Source organism: Temnothorax longispinosus, chromosome 7, assembly GCF_030848805.1.
Source record: "Temnothorax longispinosus isolate EJ_2023e chromosome 7, Tlon_JGU_v1, whole genome shotgun sequence".
Classification (NCBI taxonomy): domain Eukaryota; kingdom Metazoa; phylum Arthropoda; class Insecta; order Hymenoptera; family Formicidae; genus Temnothorax; species Temnothorax longispinosus.
The window spans coordinates 14,006,085-14,027,862 of record NC_092364.1 but is presented as its reverse complement, the minus strand read 5'-3'; the positions used below and the strand labels follow the sequence as shown (position 1 = coordinate 14,027,862).

The window sequence follows — 21,778 nt, the reverse complement described above, 5'->3', positions numbered from 1 at the left end:
ACTAACCGAAAGTTCTATCGCCATGCTATTTTTTGAGCGGCTTTGCATGCAAAATATAAAACATTATATTACGGTCATCTTGCATGCCAGAAGAAAGAATATTTCAATGTAAAAGCAATAATTTCAATATACATTTTATATACATATAATCAATGTAAATATAAGAAGAAAGGAATAAAAAGAAGAGACAGTGATAGTTAAGATACAAATGAAAGTAATGGAAACATCCGATACTTTATTTCCCACTTTCATAGTTCTCATTTTTTTCATGTGTCATATTTTAAGAGAATAAGAAGAATAAGAAGAATGTATTAAAATATTTAGCTGTTAAAACCAAAATTATACGTAGCACACATTAATGAAAATATTAATGATCTAAATTTTAATAACAACATCTTCATCTAATTGAAGAGAATTTTTATTTCCACGATTTTTGAGTGTCACAAGAGGACTACACAATACGTTCCTTTCACCAAACAAAAGAATGCGTTTATTATTTATTTCCTAGGTGTATCTTATTTTTACATGTGGTACATGCATAATTGTTGGATAGAAGTTGTAGATGTAGGCTGATTTTGCGCGGCTAATTGGGGTAATTTCCGCGGGACCGATGTAAACGTCACGTCGTTACGACAGTCATGACTACAGACCCCTGACGTATTGCGGCCTTTCACGCACAATAGCGAGACCAGAGAGATTCGTATTGTACAACTCTGGCTCGATTCATACGCTAACGTTCCATCTGCGCGTCTTCCATGTGACGAGCTCATCCACGGATATATAGTTTATTCTGCATCTGTATTCAGATATTCTGTTCAAGTCGGGATAGGACAATCATGCTTTAAGCATGAATGTCATCGTCAATGTTTCAAACCTATGCAAATTGATATTGAATATTCATATAAAAAAATCTATTTAAAATGTTACATAATTAATAATTATATCAATGTTTATCGGAATAATTAATTTTTTATATACAAAAACAGTAATATAAATTATAAAGTACATGTATAATAGATATTTATTTCATACGACATTCATTTCATATTACATGCTGATTCTGTTGCAGAAATGTCAAAATTGGAGCTTAGAGAAGAATGTATTTGAAAAGTTTTAAGAAAATATATGTAGAATATAACATTGCACATTTTTAAATTAATTCCTGGATATGTGAAAAAATATATTGACTTAAGCAATCAATTAATTAAGCTTTTGTAAAAGAAAGAGGATAATCAAACCGCGATATATAAAAAGGATACGCTATAGGTTGCTGCTGTGTGCGATATAACAGGGATGTTTTAAATAGCGTAAAAGACATTAATTGATTTCTGGATATACGATCGGTCTGCCGTATTTCAATTTACGCACAATGGTGCAACCGCAAATTCGTATTGTATCAACCCGGCTCGAATTGAACGCGAATATTCCATCTGTACGTCTTCCACGTGACGAACTACCCACGGTAATTGAGGTTTATGGAAATGGGCAGTAGCACTGTTCTGCACGTACAGCCTTCCTATTTCAGATAAACTTAAAACAATTTATTTATTCTAGAAAATGTATATAAAATGCATTTTCATTATTCCCTTTATGGTCAGTAAATACAATGCACGTAGCGTGCGCATAATGGAACATATCACAATTCACAGTGAGATTAATGGCCAGCAAAATGAAATATCTAATAATCTCAGCATACTTTATAAATGCATGTAGGGATTTGTACGCCGCCATACGTATTACGTTTCGTATAGCGAAATCAATTTCTGGGCGATGCATGATCTAACGGGCGACGTACAATGCACGTGATTTATATGCGTAACGCTATAAATACACTTGACTGTTGAATTAAATGTAATAAATAGATAGGTTGGGATATATTGAGGGGAAAGAAAATTTTGAGCTGGTGTTAGCACCCTTCGGAAAATAATCGTGCTCGCCACGGTACCCCCTTCATTAATTATAGCCACGAGGGGGCAATGTGCCAGGAATCTCGGATATTTTAAGTACAGTGCTCAGCGGGGGGCTTACACATCTGTCGAAGTCCACTTCGGGGAGAATAATCAATTCTTGCAAAATCAATATTTCTAACTATCGTTCACAATATTACAGATTATTCAGAACAACTTTATATTATGGCGTCAAAAGAAAAATGTTCTCCTTATATAAATTTGTGCACAATCTGAAGCAAAATTGCGTTTTATTTACCAATATATATCTCGTTGTTGGTGATGTGATTTCTCATGTACATAATTCTGTAACCTCATTAACGAAGAGACAACAGCATCAAATGTTAAACTATACGGAACATTTCTCATCTTGTTGATATTGTCTGTTACGAAGCGATTCACTGAATGCTCGACGAAACTAGCCAACTCGCGGCAGTTTGCTAAACACTTGCCAAGACGCTGCTGAAATTCGAGACTTAATTACGAGAAAGCGGCAAGTTTATACGCTCCGATGTGCTCGAACGGGACCCCGCGCTTTCTGTTTCCAGGTGGAAATACAGACTGGTTCCGCGCCAATGGGCATTATACGAGACCTGACAGTCAGGCCGCGGCGTGTTGCAGTGATTAATGCTAACTGCGAGCTATCCCTTCTCCGGACTATTGCCATCCACCCTCTCGCTCGCCCCGGTAACAGATGTACCCCCTATTAATCAATCCGGTCCTCCGTTTCTGCCCTCTCAGTCCGCGGCCGAGTCTAGTCTCTCATATCATCGCTCAACCCTTCTCGCCCTTTGCGTGACGCCATATAGTCTATCTCGTACGTGTGTTCCATGTCCGATACTTCCAATTTGATATGCTCCTGAGATGGCCACCCATATCTTGATTCCTGCACGTTGTCCATCGCGCCCTACGAATATCGATAGACTGATAAATCAAACTATCTCGAACGGCATGGATAAGAAAGGCTATAGATGTCTACATCTTCGTGTTCTTTTGTGTTTTTGAGACAAAGATGGAGACATTAAGAAAAATTTAATAATATATTTGATAGTATTTGATAGGAAATTTTAAATATAAACGCTACAAATATATGATTGAATATAAGATTATTTAAAAATGTATATTTAGACCACAGCGGTATCAAATGCGGGTTAATAATATTTCGTATACAATTTGTCTCCGAGCAACATACAACTGTTATAATTCTCTTTACGTGGCTCCCGCTTGTGAACTACTCGTGAATATATCATACTTCCAAGGACGAGAGTAGACTAAAAGCAACGTTTCCAAATTTTCATTTGCATTCTGAGGCGCATAACTCCATTTCATTCTGTCGTGCCGTTGAGGCAGAACGTTGACTCGAAATATATAGAACAGTCGAAGGAAGAAACCTCGAAGCACGGTAAAGATACATAATACGAAATGAAACAGCAAGGAATATCTGAAGGAATTCGCTCCTGTCTTCTGCGCTTCACATCTTGATTATACTCCGCTCTTTCACAAATCGGTTCTATTTCAATTTTAAGTTTTGCCAAACTTTTCTCTCATTACGTTAATTAATAAAAAAAACATTAAGACATAGTTGTTTGACTGTTATCTCTTAAAATAAAAAAATCATCTTTCTCTTTCTCTCCCCCTTTCTTTTTTCTAGTGCCTGATCGATTACATGCTTCGTAAAATACGAATCGTGCATACCACTACGGTTTTAACAACAATTAATAATCAGGATATGGCCGTTTTAGCGCCGAGTAGTTTAATAGTCGGCGTGACGTTACCGTCAACAATGCGTGTCTTTCGCTCAATTCGCGCCTTCCTTGAATGATAATAAATGCCCGCGATTATAAATTGAATAATGGAAAGGACTTAATGAGCCGACACGAAGGGTCCTGAAGCTTGTGAAACGCGTTTTTCGCTTTAGGACTATGCCAAGTGCAACCACGATGTGGTATATAACCACCCCAGTTACTGTCCCCCAACCAGTCGCAATATTTTTCGCGTCCATTAAGCGTGACCTCACGATGGGGTGATACTTTTTAAGTAGAGGGTAAAGAGAAACGTCTTGTGGCTCTAAACCTTTTTCTCGGATATCGACTCGTCGCCGTGACCCGTTCCGTTACCGCAACCTTATACTACGTTTCTTATTTCAAGCATCGTTAGTTAAGATAAATTCGTTGTAAGATATTACGGATTAGCGTATCACAAAATTGTGTAGCGTGAAACGGTGTCTTATACAAGAAACCGTCGTTCCATAAATAAAATGAAATAAAACTTCCATTAAGTTGAGTTTGACGCACGCATATACATATTATGTTTTTGTCAATAACATTTTGATAAGTCAACGAATATTTAATCTAACTAAAATTGCGATTCCATGATTCTTAATTTTTTGTTAAACTCAATAAAACTACAAACTCTATAGATTTTTAAATAAAATTGATTAGAACAATTTTTAAAATATTTTAAGATGCAAGTATATACCTATCGAGTTTATAAAATAATAAGACGCATGTTTAACTTTATTTATTATGTCAGATACGCTCATAATTAGTTGCAAAGAATATCACATTTGTCTTTGTCAATTTTTGCAAGAAATTTTATTGCAGAGTATCCCCCCAAGTTGCGATACTCTGAAAATATAATCGCGTGACATTCTTACGGTGCGTCAGCGCGGAGATAATTAATTGGAAATTAGTGAAGGGTGGAAACAGCAGCTTAATCTGATATAAGCCACTCGGCGAAACCTCGCAGGAGGTCTTTCCGTTCCTCATCCATGGTAGCCCGTCAAGAGGCACGACTCTCGTAGGCGGGGTCGAAGGCATGTTCGGGGAACGTTCGCGGAAAGTACGTTTAGGAAAAGAGGAAGAAGAGAGGAGAAGACTGAAAAGTTTTGAAATTCCGGCCGTGGAGCCACGCGGCGGAGGAATTGATTACGCAGCGACGTGGCGCGCGATAAATGGTAGTTAGCGGGGGTGCTGCTCGGGGTAGATAGCGCTCTAGCATATACCAACAGGGACCTAGGTGCACGAATTCTTTACAACTGTTTGCCGGTGGTGGTTATACCTTGCATCTCGTCGACGAGATAGAACACGCAGTGTCGCCGTCGTGTTACGTGGCCGCGACCCTTCTCGCCGCGAAGGGTTTTCCGCCAGATATCGATATCCCCTTTCACGATCCTCCGCATGCCTTCGCCCGATGGTGCAACGAAACTACCCTACTGATTTTCATTACGCTGCAACGCCCGTGGTCTTCTAACAACACGGGGTTTGACACGGTGAAATTTGAGAAGACTTGAAACGGAAGGGCTATAAGCTTTATCTTCCGAGCTATATGTAATCTCGCGTGAGAAAGGTTTTGTTGCGAAGTTATCTATAAGATTGCAAGAGAATGTTGTTGAAAATTCCAAGAAGAAAATTATAGTCTCATTCTAGATATAGCAGATTTTGACAAGATTATGATATGCACAATTTTAGAAGTGGTGCAGGTGCATGGTCGCGATACGAATGGTATCATTTCCTGAGTAGTCTCAACAGACATTTATGTTGTAACTGATGGTATAGCTATAGCATTTTCAATTTTCTGAGACGCTTTTAGTAAGAAGTTATTTAAACATAACTATATATGTATGTCTGTAAAATATTTTCTACTGTTTTAAAAACATAGCACATAATATTTAAAGAAATCTATATGATTACGCAATTACATAAGTGATTTTTTTTAAGTTTGAATTCAACCATCAAGATAATTGATAAGATAGAGATGCTCTTATCTCTCGTATAGAGACATCGAAGTAAGGCGACCGAGATAGGTTGACATGGTGAATACTTCGGTAATAGTTCTAATCCCGATGAAATTACTCCCGTAATTGCGCAAATTCAATTTGTATGAAGCTTCTGCTTTGGGTACTCCATATATCTCTGGGACGCGCTATCGTCGACCCGGCTCCCGCTGTCTGCGGAGGATTTCCAAATCATAGATTCGCTGTTAAAAGAGGAAAAGGGAACAATAGTCGGGGACGACCACAGTGATAGACGTGAAAGTGAGAGTGAGAAGGGTAGCGGAGGTAGAGAATGGTTGGAAGAAGTAAGAGAGAGGGAACATTAATGGGCACGGAGAATGCGGGTTTCAATTATTGTCGGCGGCGGGTCCGAGTAGCCGTTTACATTCGCGATACCAGCTTCACCGAAATTATTCGCGCAGTTCGTTGGTCGCATTCCCGATTACACGGTTCTCAATTTTCGTTCAGGGGTTTTGCGCCAGGTTTTAGACTTGTGTGTGTATTATATAAAACTCCGCGTTCGACGTGTTTAAACGACAAATTTTTTGTCGAAAGAATCAAAGCATTAATGTTTACGACATGCGTTAAAAAATTTGAATGTTAAAAACGTGAGTCTATGGTAAATAAATCTGTAGCTATATTAATCACAAAATACATTTTAATTATTTGTAATAATTAATTTAATTAACATTGCACAATATTACTTAAAAAATATATTTGTTTGCAATGGAGAAAGAAGCACGAAGAGAAATACTGCACGCGAAAATATATAGTTCGTCCCAAGTTTGCGTCTCCCTGTCCCATGTTGGCGGTCATCCAAAAATGTCTTTGCGAAAACTATCCAAGACTGGCAGCGTCTTCCGGCACTTACTCTCTAAAGTAGAATCAGTGAAAATATCACTAATTGAAACAGTAAAATAGGATTTCACTGAGAATCAGTGAGTATTTCACTGAACTTCAGTAGAATGTTTACTTTTGTTTCTTTATCTTATATTTCACTGATTATGGTCAGTGAAAGTAAGATGTTACTGTAAAATCAGTTATCTGTTGGTAATACTGATTGATGGTGAGAGGAAGCGGAACAGGATTGTGATCTCAGTGATGTGTGAAACAGAAGACGAGAACGAAGTATACGTGACGAAGGACGAAGCGGTGCTAAGTGTATGTACATTACAAAGAATGAGAGAAACTGCGGTACTGAGCTAAGCGTGCTTGCGAAAAAGGTGAGGTTAAAAGTAAGTACGAAAGCTTCTTGAGCCGTTCATTTACCGCGGGTACTGACGAGTACGGTGGCCCAACGGGGCGAGGTTATAGTTTGCCAACGGGGCAAAGAGATGGAGGCCCAACGGGCCCATAGTAAAGCGCGATAAACTAGAGACTGTTTCTCCCTTTTCATTTCAGCATAAACCACGGCGTATTGAACCAGAGAACTGAACAGCAAACAGAATAAGATTATTAATCTCGGTTATCGTTGGAAACTTATCAAAAGGAGTAAGTCTTTTATTTCTTATTCTTATAATTTCTTAGTATAAATTGATTGTTAAAACACGATTCAAATATTTGGATATTTAATTTCAGAAGAACATTGATAAGGGACAACATGATGGTCCTCCTATTTTTCCAAATTCTTCGTTAATACAGATATGGCCTGTAAGTTTGGTTAGTGCATTTAAAAGTTATATATTAATACTTGCTAACACACAGAAAAATCTTTTTTTAGGAAGGAACAAACATAGAGGCACGAGCTCGTAAGCTAAGGAATGTTTAATTTTTAATTGACTTCATTCTGTAAACATTTTGTACGTAACAATTACATTGTTGAATAAAAAATTATAACATGTATTAAGGTTATTACTTTTTGTTACTGTTTGCTGGGACATTTACTGATTTAATCAGCTTGCATTACTGATTTGCTGTTCAAAGTCACTGTTTCCAGTAGTCCAATATTACTGATTGAAATAGTCAATATTACTGATTTAATCAGCTCACATTACTGATTTTGCTGTTTTAAGTCGCTGTTTCTAGTAGTCCAATATTACTGATTGAAACAGTCAATAATAACTAATTCTTTCAGTGAAATGTCACTGATTCTCAGTGGTATACTTATAACTGCTTCAATCAGTGACTATTTACTGTTTCTCAGTAAAAATACACTGATTCTCTTTTAGAGAGTAGTTAACTATCCTATTCACTTCGAACAAAATAATTGGTGACTAGGGAAAATCGGTGCGCGATAGAATGAGTAAGCACGGTCAATTTATTACGGGACTGATTCGAAGACAATCTATCAGCCGGCTAATCGTCCGTCGAACATTCGTGATGTCTCGATATGTCGCAAGCCACAAATTCCGTGTAATTGTTACGCAAATATATTTCAAGTTAATTATTAACTGTTTTACGACAAATTGAAGTAAAATACTTGAAATAGTAGCTACATTATTTTTCATTGTTTATACCAGATGATTAATACGTTGATAGCTATATAATAAACGGGAAAGGCATGCATATATTAATTACAGAAATGTATATCTTTCAATCTTCTTGTGTAATATCTGTAATACCCGAAAGATAAAGCGCTTTTATGAAAATTTGAGTACCATCTACACACGCGCGCGGTAACATGACGTACGTACATTCGTGACGGCGGATCGAGGAGGCGTATCTTTAGGAATGATGGATCGCCCGTCGTGCCTTACCGCCTTTCTTACATAATGCACACTACAATATAAATCCAATAATTAATGACGACGATTCTCGTGCAGATTTAACCATGCCAGTGCGACATTGTGCTAAAGTCTCGATTAAACAACGTTCATCTACGCCGCAATTTTAGCATATAGAAGATGTCACATTCACAAAATACTCAGGAGAATATGCCACGTGTGTGTGCGTTTTTTCGCTACTTCTCTAATGCTTTCTCGTCATGGTACTCGCAGGGACCACCCTCTGCGTGGATTACGGACAGGATTATTCATAAATCACGTCCGCGGCGTGAAAGGCGGCTTCCGAGCATATTGGGGAACTAATAACAATTTATCAATTACCGGATCGATTGGTCACATAATCAAAATCGGAGCTTTGCGGGGTAAAATTGATTCTATGCAAATTGCGTCTTTATTGGAGCCGGATATTATCGGCTATCATAAATATTTTCTCTCCAGCCGCGTATACACTCGCTCCCGCATGCATTCGTTTAATTTTAATACACGCTAAAAATCATGCTCTCTAAAGTAGAATCAGTGAAAATATCACTAATTGAAACAGTAAAATAGGATTTCACTGAGAATCAGTGAGTATTTCACTGAACTTCAGTAGAATGTTTACTTTTTGTTTCTTTATCTTATATTTCACTGATTATGGTCAGTGAAAGTAAGATGTCACTGTAAAATCAGTTATCTGTTGGTAATACTGATTGATGGTGCGAGGAAGCGGAACAGGATTGTGATCTCAGTGATGTGTGAAACAGAAGACGAGAACGAAGTATACGTGACAAAGGACGAAGCGGTGCTAAGTGTACATTACGAAGAATGAGAGAAACTGCGGTACTGAGCTAAGCGTGCTTGCGAAAAAGGTGAGGTTAAAAGTAAGTACGAAAGCTTCTTGAGCTGTAGTTCATTTACCGCGGGTACTGACGAGTACGGTGGCCCAACGGGGCGAGGTTATAGTTTGCCAACGGGGCAAAGATGGAGGCCCCAACGGGCCCATAGTAAAGCGCGATAAACTAGAGACTGTTTCTCCCTTTTCATTTTCAGCATAAACCACGGCGTATTGAACGAGAGAACTGAACAGCAAACAGAATAAGATTATTAATCTCGGTTATCGTTGGAAACTTATCAAAAGGAGTAAGTCTTTTATTTCTTATTCTTATAATTTCTTAGTATAAATTGATTGTTAAAACACGATTCAAATATTTGGATATTTAATTTCAGAAGAACATTGATAAGGGACAACATGATGATCCTCCTATTTTTCCAAATTCTTCGTTAATACAGATATGGCCTGTAAGTTTGGTTAGTGCATTTAAAAGTTATATATTAATACTTGCTAACACACAGAAAAATCTTTTTTTAGGAAGGAACAAACATAGAGGCACAAGCTCGTAAGCTGAGGAATGTTTAATTTTTAATTGACTTCATTCTGTAAACATTTTGCACGTAACAATTACATTGTTGAATAAAAAATTATAACATGTATTAAGGTTATTACTTTTTGTTACTGTTTGCTGGGACATTTACTGATTTAATCAGCTTGCATTACTGATTTGCTGTTCAAAGTCACTGTTTCCAGTAGTCCAATATTACTGAGTAAAACAGTCAATATTACTGATTTAATCAGTTCACATTACTGATTTTGCTGCTCAAAGTCACTGTTTTAGTAGTCCAATATTACTGATTGAAACAGTCAATATTAACTAATTCTTTCAGTGAAATGTCACTGATTCTTAGTGGTATACTTATAACTGCTTCAATCAGTGACTATTTACTGTTTCTCAGTAAAAATACACTGATTCTCTTTTAGAGAGTGGTTTTACCAGGAATATGTATTTTTATGTCGGGGCTGCAGTACAAAATTCTGAATAATATAAATGAGTTTTAATCGCATTTGATATAAAGTTTTAAATATTTAATAGTTTTTTTTTATAATGAATGTCTAGAGAAAGATGTCAAAAAATTTAAAAGTTTATTGTGAAGTTGAAATAAATAAAATTCGAGATTGCCTTTTACATTCGATGAACCATATATTATTGTCTCTCAGATCAATCGATGTTGCCATTGTAAGCGCGGAGCAACCAATTCGTAAAGTACGATTCAGAATGTGGGGTTCCATTCTTCATGGACAAATGGGCATGGCATTCGCGCAAAGTTCGAGATATCGTTTCGGCTATCCTTTCTCTCCGTTTCTCCCTCTTCTTCTCTGGAACCGCGTCGTACTCGCAGCAATTACGTAATCGACCTTTGGCCCATTCCAATCCATTAAATCACGAAGAGTCGCGCGAATCCAAAGAGCCGATCCAGGTTCGGCCGCTTGCGAGCATATGTCTCGATTTTGTACCCGAAAGTAGACAGAGTGGACCCTTTCGTGACATATCACGTACGAAGTTGATTAATTACTTGTTTGCGCAGCGAGCGAAAAGTACCCGCCTCCGCAATAATGTTTATTATGCAATGAGAGATTGGCTACATCGGTATTTCAAAGATAATATAAGAATTATTTTGCAAACAATGTAAAATAAATAATATCATACGGGAATAAACTATACTCTCTAAAAGAGAATCAGTGTATTTTTACTGAGAAACAGTAAATAGTCACTGATTGAAGCAGTTATAAGTATACCACTAAGAATCAGTGACATTTCACTGAAAGAATTAGTTAATATTGACTGTTTCAATCAGTAATATTGGACTACTAAAACAGTGACTTTGAGCAGCAAAATCAGTAATGTGAACTGATTAAATCAGTAATATTGACTGTTTTACTCAGTAATATTGGACTACTGGAAACAGTGACTTTGAACAGCAAAATCAGTAATGCAAGCTGATTAAATCAGTAAATGTCCCAGCAAACAGTAACAAAAAGTAATAACCTTAATACATGTTATAATTTTTTATTCAACAATGTAATTGTTACGTGCAAAATGTTTACAGAATGAAGTCAATTAAAAATTAAACATTCCTCAGCTTACGAGCTTGTGCCTCTATGTTTGTTCCTTCCTAAAAAAAGATTTTTCTGTGTGTTAGCAAGTATTAATATATAACTTTTAAATGCACTAACCAAACTTACAGGCCATATCTGTATTAACGAAGAATTTGGAAAAATAGGAGGATCATCATGTTGTCCCTTATCAATGTTCTTCTGAAATTAAATATCCAAATATTTGAATCGTGTTTTAACAATCAATTTATACTAAGAAATTATAAGAATAAGAAATAAAAGACTTACTCCTTTTGATAAGTTTCCAACGATAACCGAGATTAATAATCTTATTCTGTTTGCTGTTCAGTTCTCTCGTTCAATACGCCGTGGTTTATGCTGAAAATGAAAAGGGAGAAACAGTCTCTAGTTTATCGCGCTTTACTATGGGCCCGTTGGGGCCTCCATCTTTGCCCCGTTGGCAAAATAAACCTCGCCCCGTTGGGCCACCGTACTCGTCAGTACCCGCGGTAAATGAACTACAGCTCAAGAAGCTTTCGTACTTACTTTTAACCTCACCTTTTTCGCAAGCACGCTTAGCTCAGTACCGCAGTTTCTCTCATTCTTCGTAATGTACACTTAGCACCGCTTCGTCCTTTGTCACGTATACTTCGTTCTCGTCTTCTGTTTCACACATCACTGAGATCACAATCCTGTTCCGCTTCCTCGCACCATCAATCAGTATTACCAACAGATAACTGATTTTACAGTGACATCTTACTTTCACTGACCATAATCAGTGAAATATAAGATAAAGAAACAAAAAGTAAACATTCTACTGAAGTTCAGTGAAATACTCACTGATTCTCAGTGAAATCCTATTTTACTGTTTCAATTAGTGATATTTTCACTGATTCTACTTTAGAGAGTAGGTACACATATATCTGTTTCTCGCATGATCTTACGACGTAGTGGCTTCGTTGTAAGTTTAAGAATACTTCACGAGAATTCAATCTTGAAAATAGATTTATATTAAGAATCTTCGCATATAGCTTCCGCACTAACCGCCACTTATGTTGATACAGCGTTCGGATAATGTGTATGAGATATTTCCGGTCCTGTGAACTTGGCACACCATACCTAAAAATCTCAAAGTTTTTTTAGAGTTCTGACTTTCTTTTGAATAGTTCTAGAGTTCTATATAAGCATTTTAAATAGTTCCGATAATTAAATTAAAAAAAATCGAATTTGAAAATATGGTGCGCTAAGTTCACGCAGCGCACCAAATCATGAAAATCAATTATTTCTTCGGAGTTCTAGTTTGTTTTACAATAGTTCTACAGTTCTATATCAAATATATCAATAGTTCTAGCAATTAGAAGCAAAAAATCGATTTCTGAAAATCCAGTGTCCAAACTCTAACACCTGTCTAAGAAAGATAACAGTTCCGACCGGATCGTATTTTTTTCGACTTTCCACATAATTTTGCAAAAAATTTTAATCACTTCCCAGTAATGCAATTATTTTAAAAATAAAAACCATATTTAACATATAAGAAATTTTCAAGAAAGCCGCATTTACGGGTTTTAGGTGAGGCGCTGGCCGATTTTCGACAGTTCTGTAAATTTTATGACAATTATCTTGTAGATTTGAACGTATTCCAACATTTTCCGAAGAGTTCTAATGATAAAAATTATGTAAATATTTTTTAAAAAATTTTTTGTCCCGAGAAAGCCGCATTTACGAGTTTCTAGGTGAGGCGCTGGCCGATTTTCGACAGTTCTGTGAATTTTATGATAATTATCTTGTAGATTTGAACGTATTCCACCATTCTCCGAAGAGTTCTATTGATAAAAATTATGTGAACATTTTTTAAATAATTTTTTGTCTCGAGAAAGCCGCATTTACGAATTTCTAGGTGAGGCGCTGGCCAATTTTCGACAGTTTTGTGAGTTTTATTATAATTATCTTGTAGTTTTGAACGTATTTCAACATTTTCCGAAGAGTTCTGGCGATAAAAATTATGTAAATATTTTTAAATAATTTTTTGTCCCGAGAAAGCCGCATTTACGAGCTTCTAGGAGAGGCGCTGGCCGATTTTCGAGAGTTCTGTGAATTTTATGACAATTATCTTGTAGATTTGAACGTATTCTAACATTTTCCGAAGAGTTCTAATGATAAAAATTATGTAAATATTTTTAAATAATTTTTGTCCCGAGAAAGCCGCATTTACGAGTTTCTAGGTGAGGCGCTGGCCAATTTTCGACAGTTCTGTGAATTTTATGATAATTATCTTGTAGATTTGAACGTATTCCAACATTTTCCGAAGAGTTCTATTGATAAAATTATGTGAATATTTTTTAAATAGTTTTTTGTCCCGAGAAAGCCGCATTTACGAGTTCTTGGTGAGGCGCTGGCCGATTTTCGACAGTTCTGTGAATTTTATGATAATTATCTTGTAGTTTTGAACGTATTTTAACATTTTCCGAAGAGTTCTGGCGATAAGAATTATGTGATTATTTTTTAAATAATTTCTCGAGACAAAAAATTATTTAAAAAATGTTCACATAATTTTTATCAATAGAACTCTCGGAAAATGGTGGAATACGTTCAAATCTACAAGATAATTGTCATAAAATTCACAAAACTGTCGAAAATCGGCCAGCGCCTCACCTAGAAGCTCGTAAATGCGGCTTTTTCGGGAGAAAAAATTATTTAAAAAATATTCACATAATTTTCATCAATAGAACTCTTCGGAAAATGTTGGAATACGTTCAAATCTACAAGATAATTGTCATAAAATTCACAGAACTGTCGAAAATCGGCCAGCGCCTCACCTAGAAACTCGTAAATGCGGCTTTCTCGGGACAAAAAATTTTTTAAAAAATATTTACATAATTTTATCATTAGAACTCTTCGGAAAATGTTGGAATACGTTCAAATCTACAAGATAATTGTCATAAAATTCACAGAACTGTCGAAAATCGGCCAGCGCCTCACCTAGAAGCTCGTAAATGCGGCTTTTTCGGGAGAAAAAATTACTTAAAAATATTCACATAATTTTCATCAATAGAATTCTTCGGAAAATGTTGGAATACGTTCAAATCTACAAGATAATTATCATAAAATTCACAGAACTGTCGAAAATTGGCCAGCGCCTCACCTAGAAACTCGTAAATGCGGCTTTCTCGGGACAAAAAATTATTTAAAAAATATTTACATAATTTTTATCATTAGAACTCTTCGGAAAATGTTAGAATACGTTCAAATCTACAAGATAATTGTCATAAAATTCACAGAACTCTCGAAAATCGGCCAGCGCCTCTCCTAGAAGCTCGTAAATGCGGCTTTCTCGGGACAAAAAATTATTTTAAAAATATTTACATAATTTTTATCGCCAGAACTCTTCGGAAAATGTTGAAATACGTTCAAAACTACAAGATAATTGTCATAAAATTCACAGAACTGTCGAAAATCGGCCAGCGCCTCACCTAGAAGCTCGTAAATGCGGCTTTTTCGGGAGAAAAAAATTACTTAAAAATATTCACATAATTTTCATCAATAGAACTCTTCGGAAAATGTTGGAATACGTTCAAATCTACAAGATAATTGTCATAAAATTCACAGAACTCTCGAAAATCGGCCAGCGCCTCTCCTAGAAGCTCGTAAATGCGGCTTTCTCGGGACAAAAAATTATTTAAAAAATATTTACATAATTTTTATCGCCAGAACTCTTCGGAAAATGTTGAAATACGTTCAAAACTACAAGATAATTATAATAAAACTCACAAAACTGTCGAAAATTGGCCAGCGCCTCACCTAGAAATTCGTAAATGCGGCTTTCTCGAGACAAAAAATTATTTAAAAAATGTTCACATAATTTTTATCAATAGAACTCTTCGGAGAATGGTGGAATACGTTTAAATCTACAAGATAATTATCATAAAATTCACAGAACTGTCGAAAATCGGCCAGCGCCTCACCTAGAAACTCGTAAATGCGGCTTTCTCGGGACAAAAAATTTTTAAAAAATATTTACATAATTTTTATCATTAGAACTCTTCGGAAAATGTTGGAATACGTTCAAATCTACAAGATAATTGTCATAAAATTTACAGAACTGTCGAAAATCGGCCAGCGCCTCACCTAAAACCCGTAAATGCGGCTTTCTTGAAAATTTCTTATATGTTAAATATGGTTTTTATTTTTAAAATAATTGCATTACTGGGAAGTGATTAAAATTTTTTGCAAAATTATGTGGAAAAGTCGAAAAAATACGATCCGGTCGGAACTGTTATCTTTCTTAGACAGGTGTTAGAGTTTGGACACTGGATTTTCAGAAATCGATTTTTTGCTTCTAATTGCTAGAACTATTGATATATTTGATATAGAACTGTAGAACTATTGTAAAACAAACTAGAACTCCGAAGAAATAATTGATTTTCATGATTTGGTGCGCTGCGTGAACTTAGCGCACCATATTTTCAAATTCGATTTTTTTAATTTAATTATCGGAACTATTTAAAATGCTTATATAGAACTCTAGAACTATTCAAAAGAAAGTCAGAACTCTAAAAAAACTTTGAGATTTTTAGGTATGGTGTGCCAAGTTCACAGGACCGATATTTCCAGCTTTAGACGTAAGTACTGGTGCACATGTGCACGATTATCCAGCGACGACCGATCGCGGGATAAAGGCTCATACACATAATCCTTACGGATCTGCGGATAACAAATAGAGGCAGAACCAAATGACGAATCCAACGACCATCGATTATTCTCCCCTCGCGTAAGCCGTACGATGGCCGTAATCGATGCAATATTAATAAACCGCGATTAGCATGTGCGAAAAATGGATCGTGCGCCGATCGCCCATGTGATTAATGATCCCGCGCCGACATTATACCATTAATACCTCACGCTGCCTTCCGAACGCAGTGAATCGTCGAATCGTAAAATTAATAAATGATTCCCTATCGGCGTACACGTTGATGCTCACGGCCGATCATCGAAAGCGAATTGATACCATGCACGTTACGCTAAACGCTCAACGGAACAGTGATCGATGTATAATGGTAGAGATATTTACCATTTTTCTATAAATAACAATTTATTGATTTTGAAAGAGGATATCAAATATCGAGTTACTTTTATATAGAGAAACTTTTATATCAATTGACTGTGTAGATCGAAATTTTATTGTTGTTTTTCTTTTTCTTTTACGAGCCGTCATAATAATAAAAAGAATATAAATACAATAATGATTTTATATACATATAGACTTCAGAATCATAAAAATTTTCAGACATATACACATACGCATGTGTGCTTTAAAAATTTCTAATTCTGAAGTCCATTTTAATAGCATAATGTTGCACTTAATTCAAATAATCAGTATCTTTGACACGTATTATTATATAGAAATAAATACATTCGGGAAAGGAACGCGCTCCATGTTTCCATTATATCGTATAACTAACTGCACTATACCCGGATATTTGGGAAACAAGTTCGTTGGGTATGGGTATGGAGTACACAGTACAATAGCGAGCTTAATAGTAGCCCGTGGCCCTGAACCATTGGTATACTCGCATAATCCGGTTGGATAACAATTACAACAGTGACCCGCCCGCATTGCACAGAGAGACGGAGAAACAATGCTACGACAATGACAGAGGTCGCGTTAGATGGGAAAGCTGGATGTGACGAATCCGCGACAATCAATTATCGCGATACAACCGCGGGGTTCGAGCGCGAGGGAATACGCGCCTATAATCCCGAACTCGAATGTGGATGCAATATTAATAAACTGGCGATTAGGGCGTTCGCTAAAATATATGCTATATTCGCCGCATCTCGGGAATAAACAAGGTCTCGCCGGGCTCCCTTCTGTGTATCGGGATCGCCGCTCGCCGATCCCCCACGGACTCACAGCAGATGCGTGGGTGGAGCAACGGATATCGAGCACGCACACACGTGTCTCGCCTTTACGGCGTTCGCACCGAAGAGGGATTATAAAGGAAGGAATGGGGGGAGAGAGAGCAACGAGAAAAGAAATAAAGAACGATAACCCCGACGGGAGAACTCACGCTCTTACTTTAACATCCCTCTTCTCCTCTCCACCGTTCTCTGTTGCGTTCTCCACCTTGATCGAGGCAATCCTCCCTTTCGCGCGATCCTGGACGCGTTCGTAATGATCGGGACGGGCACCCACGGTGCATGCAGAATCGTCTTGACAGGCTGGAAATAAATTTCGTGTTGGCTTCTTTTTGGTCCTGGTGAGAGCGCAAGCTCGGACACTCACCAATGTGATGGACTCTCTCTCGCGCGCGCGCGTTCGATCTCTCGCTTTCTTTTCGATCCTGCTAGTAGTTTTCGAGATTCATTTTAGGTATACTTGAAGGGTATACTGATTTTCCATGCCGTTGACTTCGCTTACTTTCGTCATTGTATAATGATTTGTCGCTGATAGGCGGATAATAATTGTTGGAAAGTCATTCCGTTTTTGTTCCCTTCATGGTCAAGCATGATCGTTTATCATCGGCTTAAACCGCGACCGTTTGCAGTAAATTGCACTCCGCGTTGCAGCGTCATGCCAGACGGTGTTATAACGTTTTCCCTCTTTCCTACCGCCAATCAAAGCCGCGGAAATTGACCGTCTTAAAGGTGCCAATTCATGGGACGCTGAAAAACAGCGTTGAGCGACGTCACGTGACATCACTATGATGCCAGCGTCAAGAAAGAGAAGTTGGATTTTTCCAACTTCAAGCGTCAAAGCCAAAGCAGCGCGAAGACGCCGAAATTTTGACGCTGTTTTCCTTTTCATGAATTTCAATTGACGCCGGCGTCAATTGTGGTCATGCGACCTTCTTGCCGCTGAAAATGAGCGTCGAGCGTCAGCATGAAAAGGCACCTTAACGCCCGCATACTATGGGTGCGTTTCGAAATTCACTGACAGTACTGCCAGTACTGGAAATCGTTCCGAAAACTGCTGCCAGTACTGGTCAGCATCGTCAATGACGTCACTCATGACGTCATTACTAGCCTACTGCGAGGTTAGAAATCTGCTGGCGATACTGAAGCGCGAGAGGTGAGGCAGCGTCAGTTAAAAGCAGACGACAGAGGCATTTGGCGCGAAAATGACGTAAAGACGAACGATCGACGAACAAGTAAACGTGAAAGCAAATGTAGACTAATGAAGAAATAAAGACGAAAGTAAACTATAGAAGTGCAGTTGATTATTTTTATTAGTATTACAGTAATTATAAAAAATATTAATATTCTATCATGGCAGAAAGTATGATAGAATTACATCTTCAGAGTTCAGAAGGTGAAAATGTAATAGTATTTGTAACTGCTGAAGATGCTGCAAGAGTAGTAAATGGTAAGTGAAAATGATAGTGATATTTCCTTCGAAATCTCATATATTTACCAAAAAATTAACTCTTAATTAAGCATATCTATCAAAGTTTCTTGCTTTACTCTGGAAGAATTTTGATTTCCCATAAATATTAAATGTATATATGTGTCTATATGAATCTTATTTTTATACAGATCCCAAGTTTGCTAAACGTGTAGCAAATGCTGCATTAAGAAGAACACATGACACTTTCCAGACCCAAGTGGTCTCTGATAATATAAGCGAAGATGAAGAAAGACAAGAGGATGAGGAAACGGGGGAGATGATGAATCAACCAAAGAAGGTACGTACTTTTGAAGATCTTTGATCAGGTATAGATGGTATAAATCTGTGTTGTTTGTGATCTTTTCATAGTATTAATATCTTTTCTCAAAGTATTTTATTTTGTTTTTGGTCCTCTTAGGTGGAGCGAAGTGGAACTCAGCAGCAACTTTACTGCTGTTGCACGAATATAGTGAGAAAGAAAGTCTTTTTAAGTCTGGGAAGAGGACCCACAGATTTTACTGGGAAGAAATTGCCAAAATAATGAGATCAAAGGGATATACATTTTCTTGGGGACAGATTTCTTCAAAAAATGGACAGCCTGAAGAGGAGGTATAAAAAAATTAAGGATGCATCTAAACAAAGTGGCAACGGATGTATTCCTAACTGGGAATTTTATGAGGTGAAGAAAAAATGTTTTTATTGCAAAACATGTATATAATTGGAAATATTTATATACGGAGTATATTTTGTCATATTTCAGACCATGGAGAAGATTTTTGGGCAACGCCCTTGGGTGACTCCGTTGAGCACTGCGTCTAGCAGTGGGCCGAGCAACGATACTTCAGACTCTTGTCTCATCATCAGTATCAGACACAGCGTCATGCACTTCTCAAGGAGGTAATATTTGTTAATTGCAGATACTTATCAAAGTATGTTATAATGTAATTACTAGACTTCGGGTTATATGCAATTTGTATATAATCTGAAGTCTACTAATTACATACTGTTTTTGTCTTGCAGACAAGAAAAAAAAGAGCAGGGCCGAGGAGCTCGCAGATGCTATCTATAGCAAAATTAAAAGTGACAAGGAGGAACATCATCTTAAAAAGTTGGAGGCAAAGGAGAAGTTGCATAGACAGTCTGAAGAAAGGAAAGAAATTCGACACAAAGAGAAGATGGCTATGAGAACTCAATTTTTACAGCTTCTGGATGCTCGTCTGAAGGTAATTGATGCTGCGGAAAAAACAACTATGGACTGTGATATAGAAAATACCCAATACCTTGGACCAAGCTCTTATAATTAGGACAGTACAACTGATAAGTGATTATTAGTTTTATTATTTTGTTAGTTTTTGATCTCCTTGTCTTTCCTAAGATTATCTTTAATTTTGTGTCACTACGGCTCATTATCAACTATGCTGCTGCATAGCTAGCAAGCTAGGCTGCTTTCGCGATAAAACAAAAATGATCCTCCGCTGTAATTAGTCAAATCTGAAATTTCATTGAATCTCATTGAAATTTATTCAATGAAATTTCAGATTTGACTAATTACCGCGCAGGATCATTTTAATCTGGATCATTTTAATTTTTTTGCGAAAGCATCCTAGATATTGCCTACAATTTTTAAGTTCCACCATAATGTGGAAATATTTTTTACCAAAGTACATTATTATTATGCCAAATATATTTGTGCCAATATATATATTTTGTTTTTGACATTAATGGACAAGTCTTACATTTCATTCTATGAACTCATTTGTGTGATCTTAAACTATGTCACATGTTGTATCTGTGCATATTTTTTTTTTTGTTTATATTATATCGGAACCATTGATTCAGTTGTTTTTATTTCTTTTATGTTATGAAGAAATGTAATGCTTGTAGAAAAGGGAAATCTTTGAAGTCAAGTTTAGGTAAAAATGTTATTATTATATAATTGTACAGATGGAGTCGCTATTAATGCCTTTCTACCTAAAAATAATGCTAAAGTTTGATATTCAATAAATTATTTTTTATAAAAAATGAGTTTAATCAAATAAATTTTCTTATTGGATATCGGACTCGAGCGGTTATCTTCAAATGGAAAGACATTAATTGTACATACACATGTAATGACTTCATCAATCAGTATTACCAGTTTTAATTTTATTTTATTATTAAAAAATGTAAACTAAGATTTTCAAGGTTTATCTAAGACTAACACTTATTCTAAGATTGATATTATTATATAAGTTTTGATACTCTTTATCCATCTTGTACATAATAATGATAAATTAATGTACGAGTGTAGTGTTATTTGTAACTTAAAAAAGAAAAAGAAGGTATAAGAAATAAAATGTCATGTGAAAGATTATCCTATAAATTTCAATGTATTATTATTGCATAAAATGTATAAATATAAATATATAAAAATATAGAAAATTATAAAGTACAAACATGGAAAGTATAAAGAGGTAACACATTACTTAGAAATTGAACCCCACGTAACTAATCTCAAATTATTCTTGTATTGGCGGAAGAGATAATGCAATTCTGTCCCTCTTTGCATTAGCTGCACGGGTCCTTGCTATTGGAGATATTTGTTGATAAAACGGCGCTACTCGCTACTGAGAATCGTTCCAAAATTCATTTTACTGACGATGCTGCTTTACTGACCAACGTTCCGTATTGTGACAGTACTGGCAGTACTGTCAGTGAATTTCGGAACGCACCCTATATGCACCTTTTTCCGCGTGCGCGCGCGCACTGCGCTTTTTATCCAAATACCGGGGGGGGTATCGAGAGGCGCGACGAAAGTGTAACGTCACCTACACACATCGTGGATCGTCGATAAAGTCCGATGCGTTCTCATCCGAATTTAAAGCTCCAGCGCCTGGCGAAAAAAGCGTAAAAGGGAACGGTCGATTATTAAATACCAGGATATTACCGGTCATACAAATGGAATTCCATTAAATCTCGGAGAAAAAAATCCGGGATTAATGTCGCTTCGATCACAGACCAAATGGCGATACTTTATGTAGC

The 21,778-nt window shown here is 36.6% G+C and overlaps 1 protein-coding gene and 3 long non-coding RNA genes across 6 annotated transcripts; 3 read left to right on the top strand and 1 right to left on the bottom strand.

Moving 5' to 3' along the window:
- Positions 1 to 6,480: 6,480 nt before the first annotated feature.
- On the top strand, positions 6,481 to 7,563 carry LOC139816403 (uncharacterized). Its single transcript, XR_011733005.1, has 4 exons — positions 6,481 to 6,956; positions 7,123 to 7,212; positions 7,300 to 7,371; positions 7,442 to 7,563. It is a non-coding gene; the product is annotated as an uncharacterized lncRNA (long non-coding RNA).
- A 1,376-nt stretch (positions 7,564 to 8,939) lies between these two features.
- LOC139816007 (uncharacterized) lies at positions 8,940 to 10,251 on the top strand. 2 transcript variants are annotated; one of them, XR_011732888.1, is made up of 2 exons: positions 8,940 to 9,292; positions 9,474 to 10,251. It is a non-coding gene; the product is annotated as an uncharacterized lncRNA (long non-coding RNA). The 2 variants fall into 2 exon arrangements; XR_011732887.1 differs by having other exon boundaries at positions 8,940 to 9,304.
- A 1,059-nt stretch (positions 10,252 to 11,310) lies between these two features.
- LOC139815999 (uncharacterized) lies at positions 11,311 to 12,282 on the bottom strand. 2 transcript variants are annotated; one of them, XR_011732883.1, is made up of 2 exons: positions 11,920 to 12,282; positions 11,311 to 11,751 (listed from the first exon to the last, which is right to left on the bottom strand). It is a non-coding gene; the product is annotated as an uncharacterized lncRNA (long non-coding RNA). The 2 variants fall into 2 exon arrangements; XR_011732884.1 differs by having other exon boundaries at positions 11,932 to 12,282.
- A 5,416-nt stretch (positions 12,283 to 17,698) lies between these two features.
- On the top strand, positions 17,699 to 19,654 carry LOC139815978 (uncharacterized). The gene is made up of 3 exons (XM_071783263.1): positions 17,699 to 18,736; positions 18,907 to 19,055; positions 19,176 to 19,654. Exons 1-3 carry the CDS (start codon positions 18,640 to 18,642, stop codon positions 19,296 to 19,298), a joined length of 369 nt encoding a protein of 122 aa, XP_071639364.1. The 5' UTR covers positions 17,699 to 18,639; the 3' UTR covers positions 19,299 to 19,654.
- The last annotated feature ends 2,124 nt before the right edge of the window (positions 19,655 to 21,778 follow it).

Excerpts from the sequence above, each read along its gene's own strand:
- LOC139815978 (XM_071783263.1), top strand. The coding sequence starts at position 18,640 with ATGGCAGAAAGTATGATAGAATTACATCTTCAGAGTTCAGAAGGTGAA. Across the intron at positions 18,737-18,906 it reads TGCTGCAAGAGTAGTAAATG|ATCCCAAGTTTGCTAAACGT; the intron begins GTAAGTGAAAAT and ends ATTTTTATACAG. Across the intron at positions 19,056-19,175 it reads TGATGAATCAACCAAAGAAG|GTGGAGCGAAGTGGAACTCA; the intron begins GTACGTACTTTT and ends TGGTCCTCTTAG.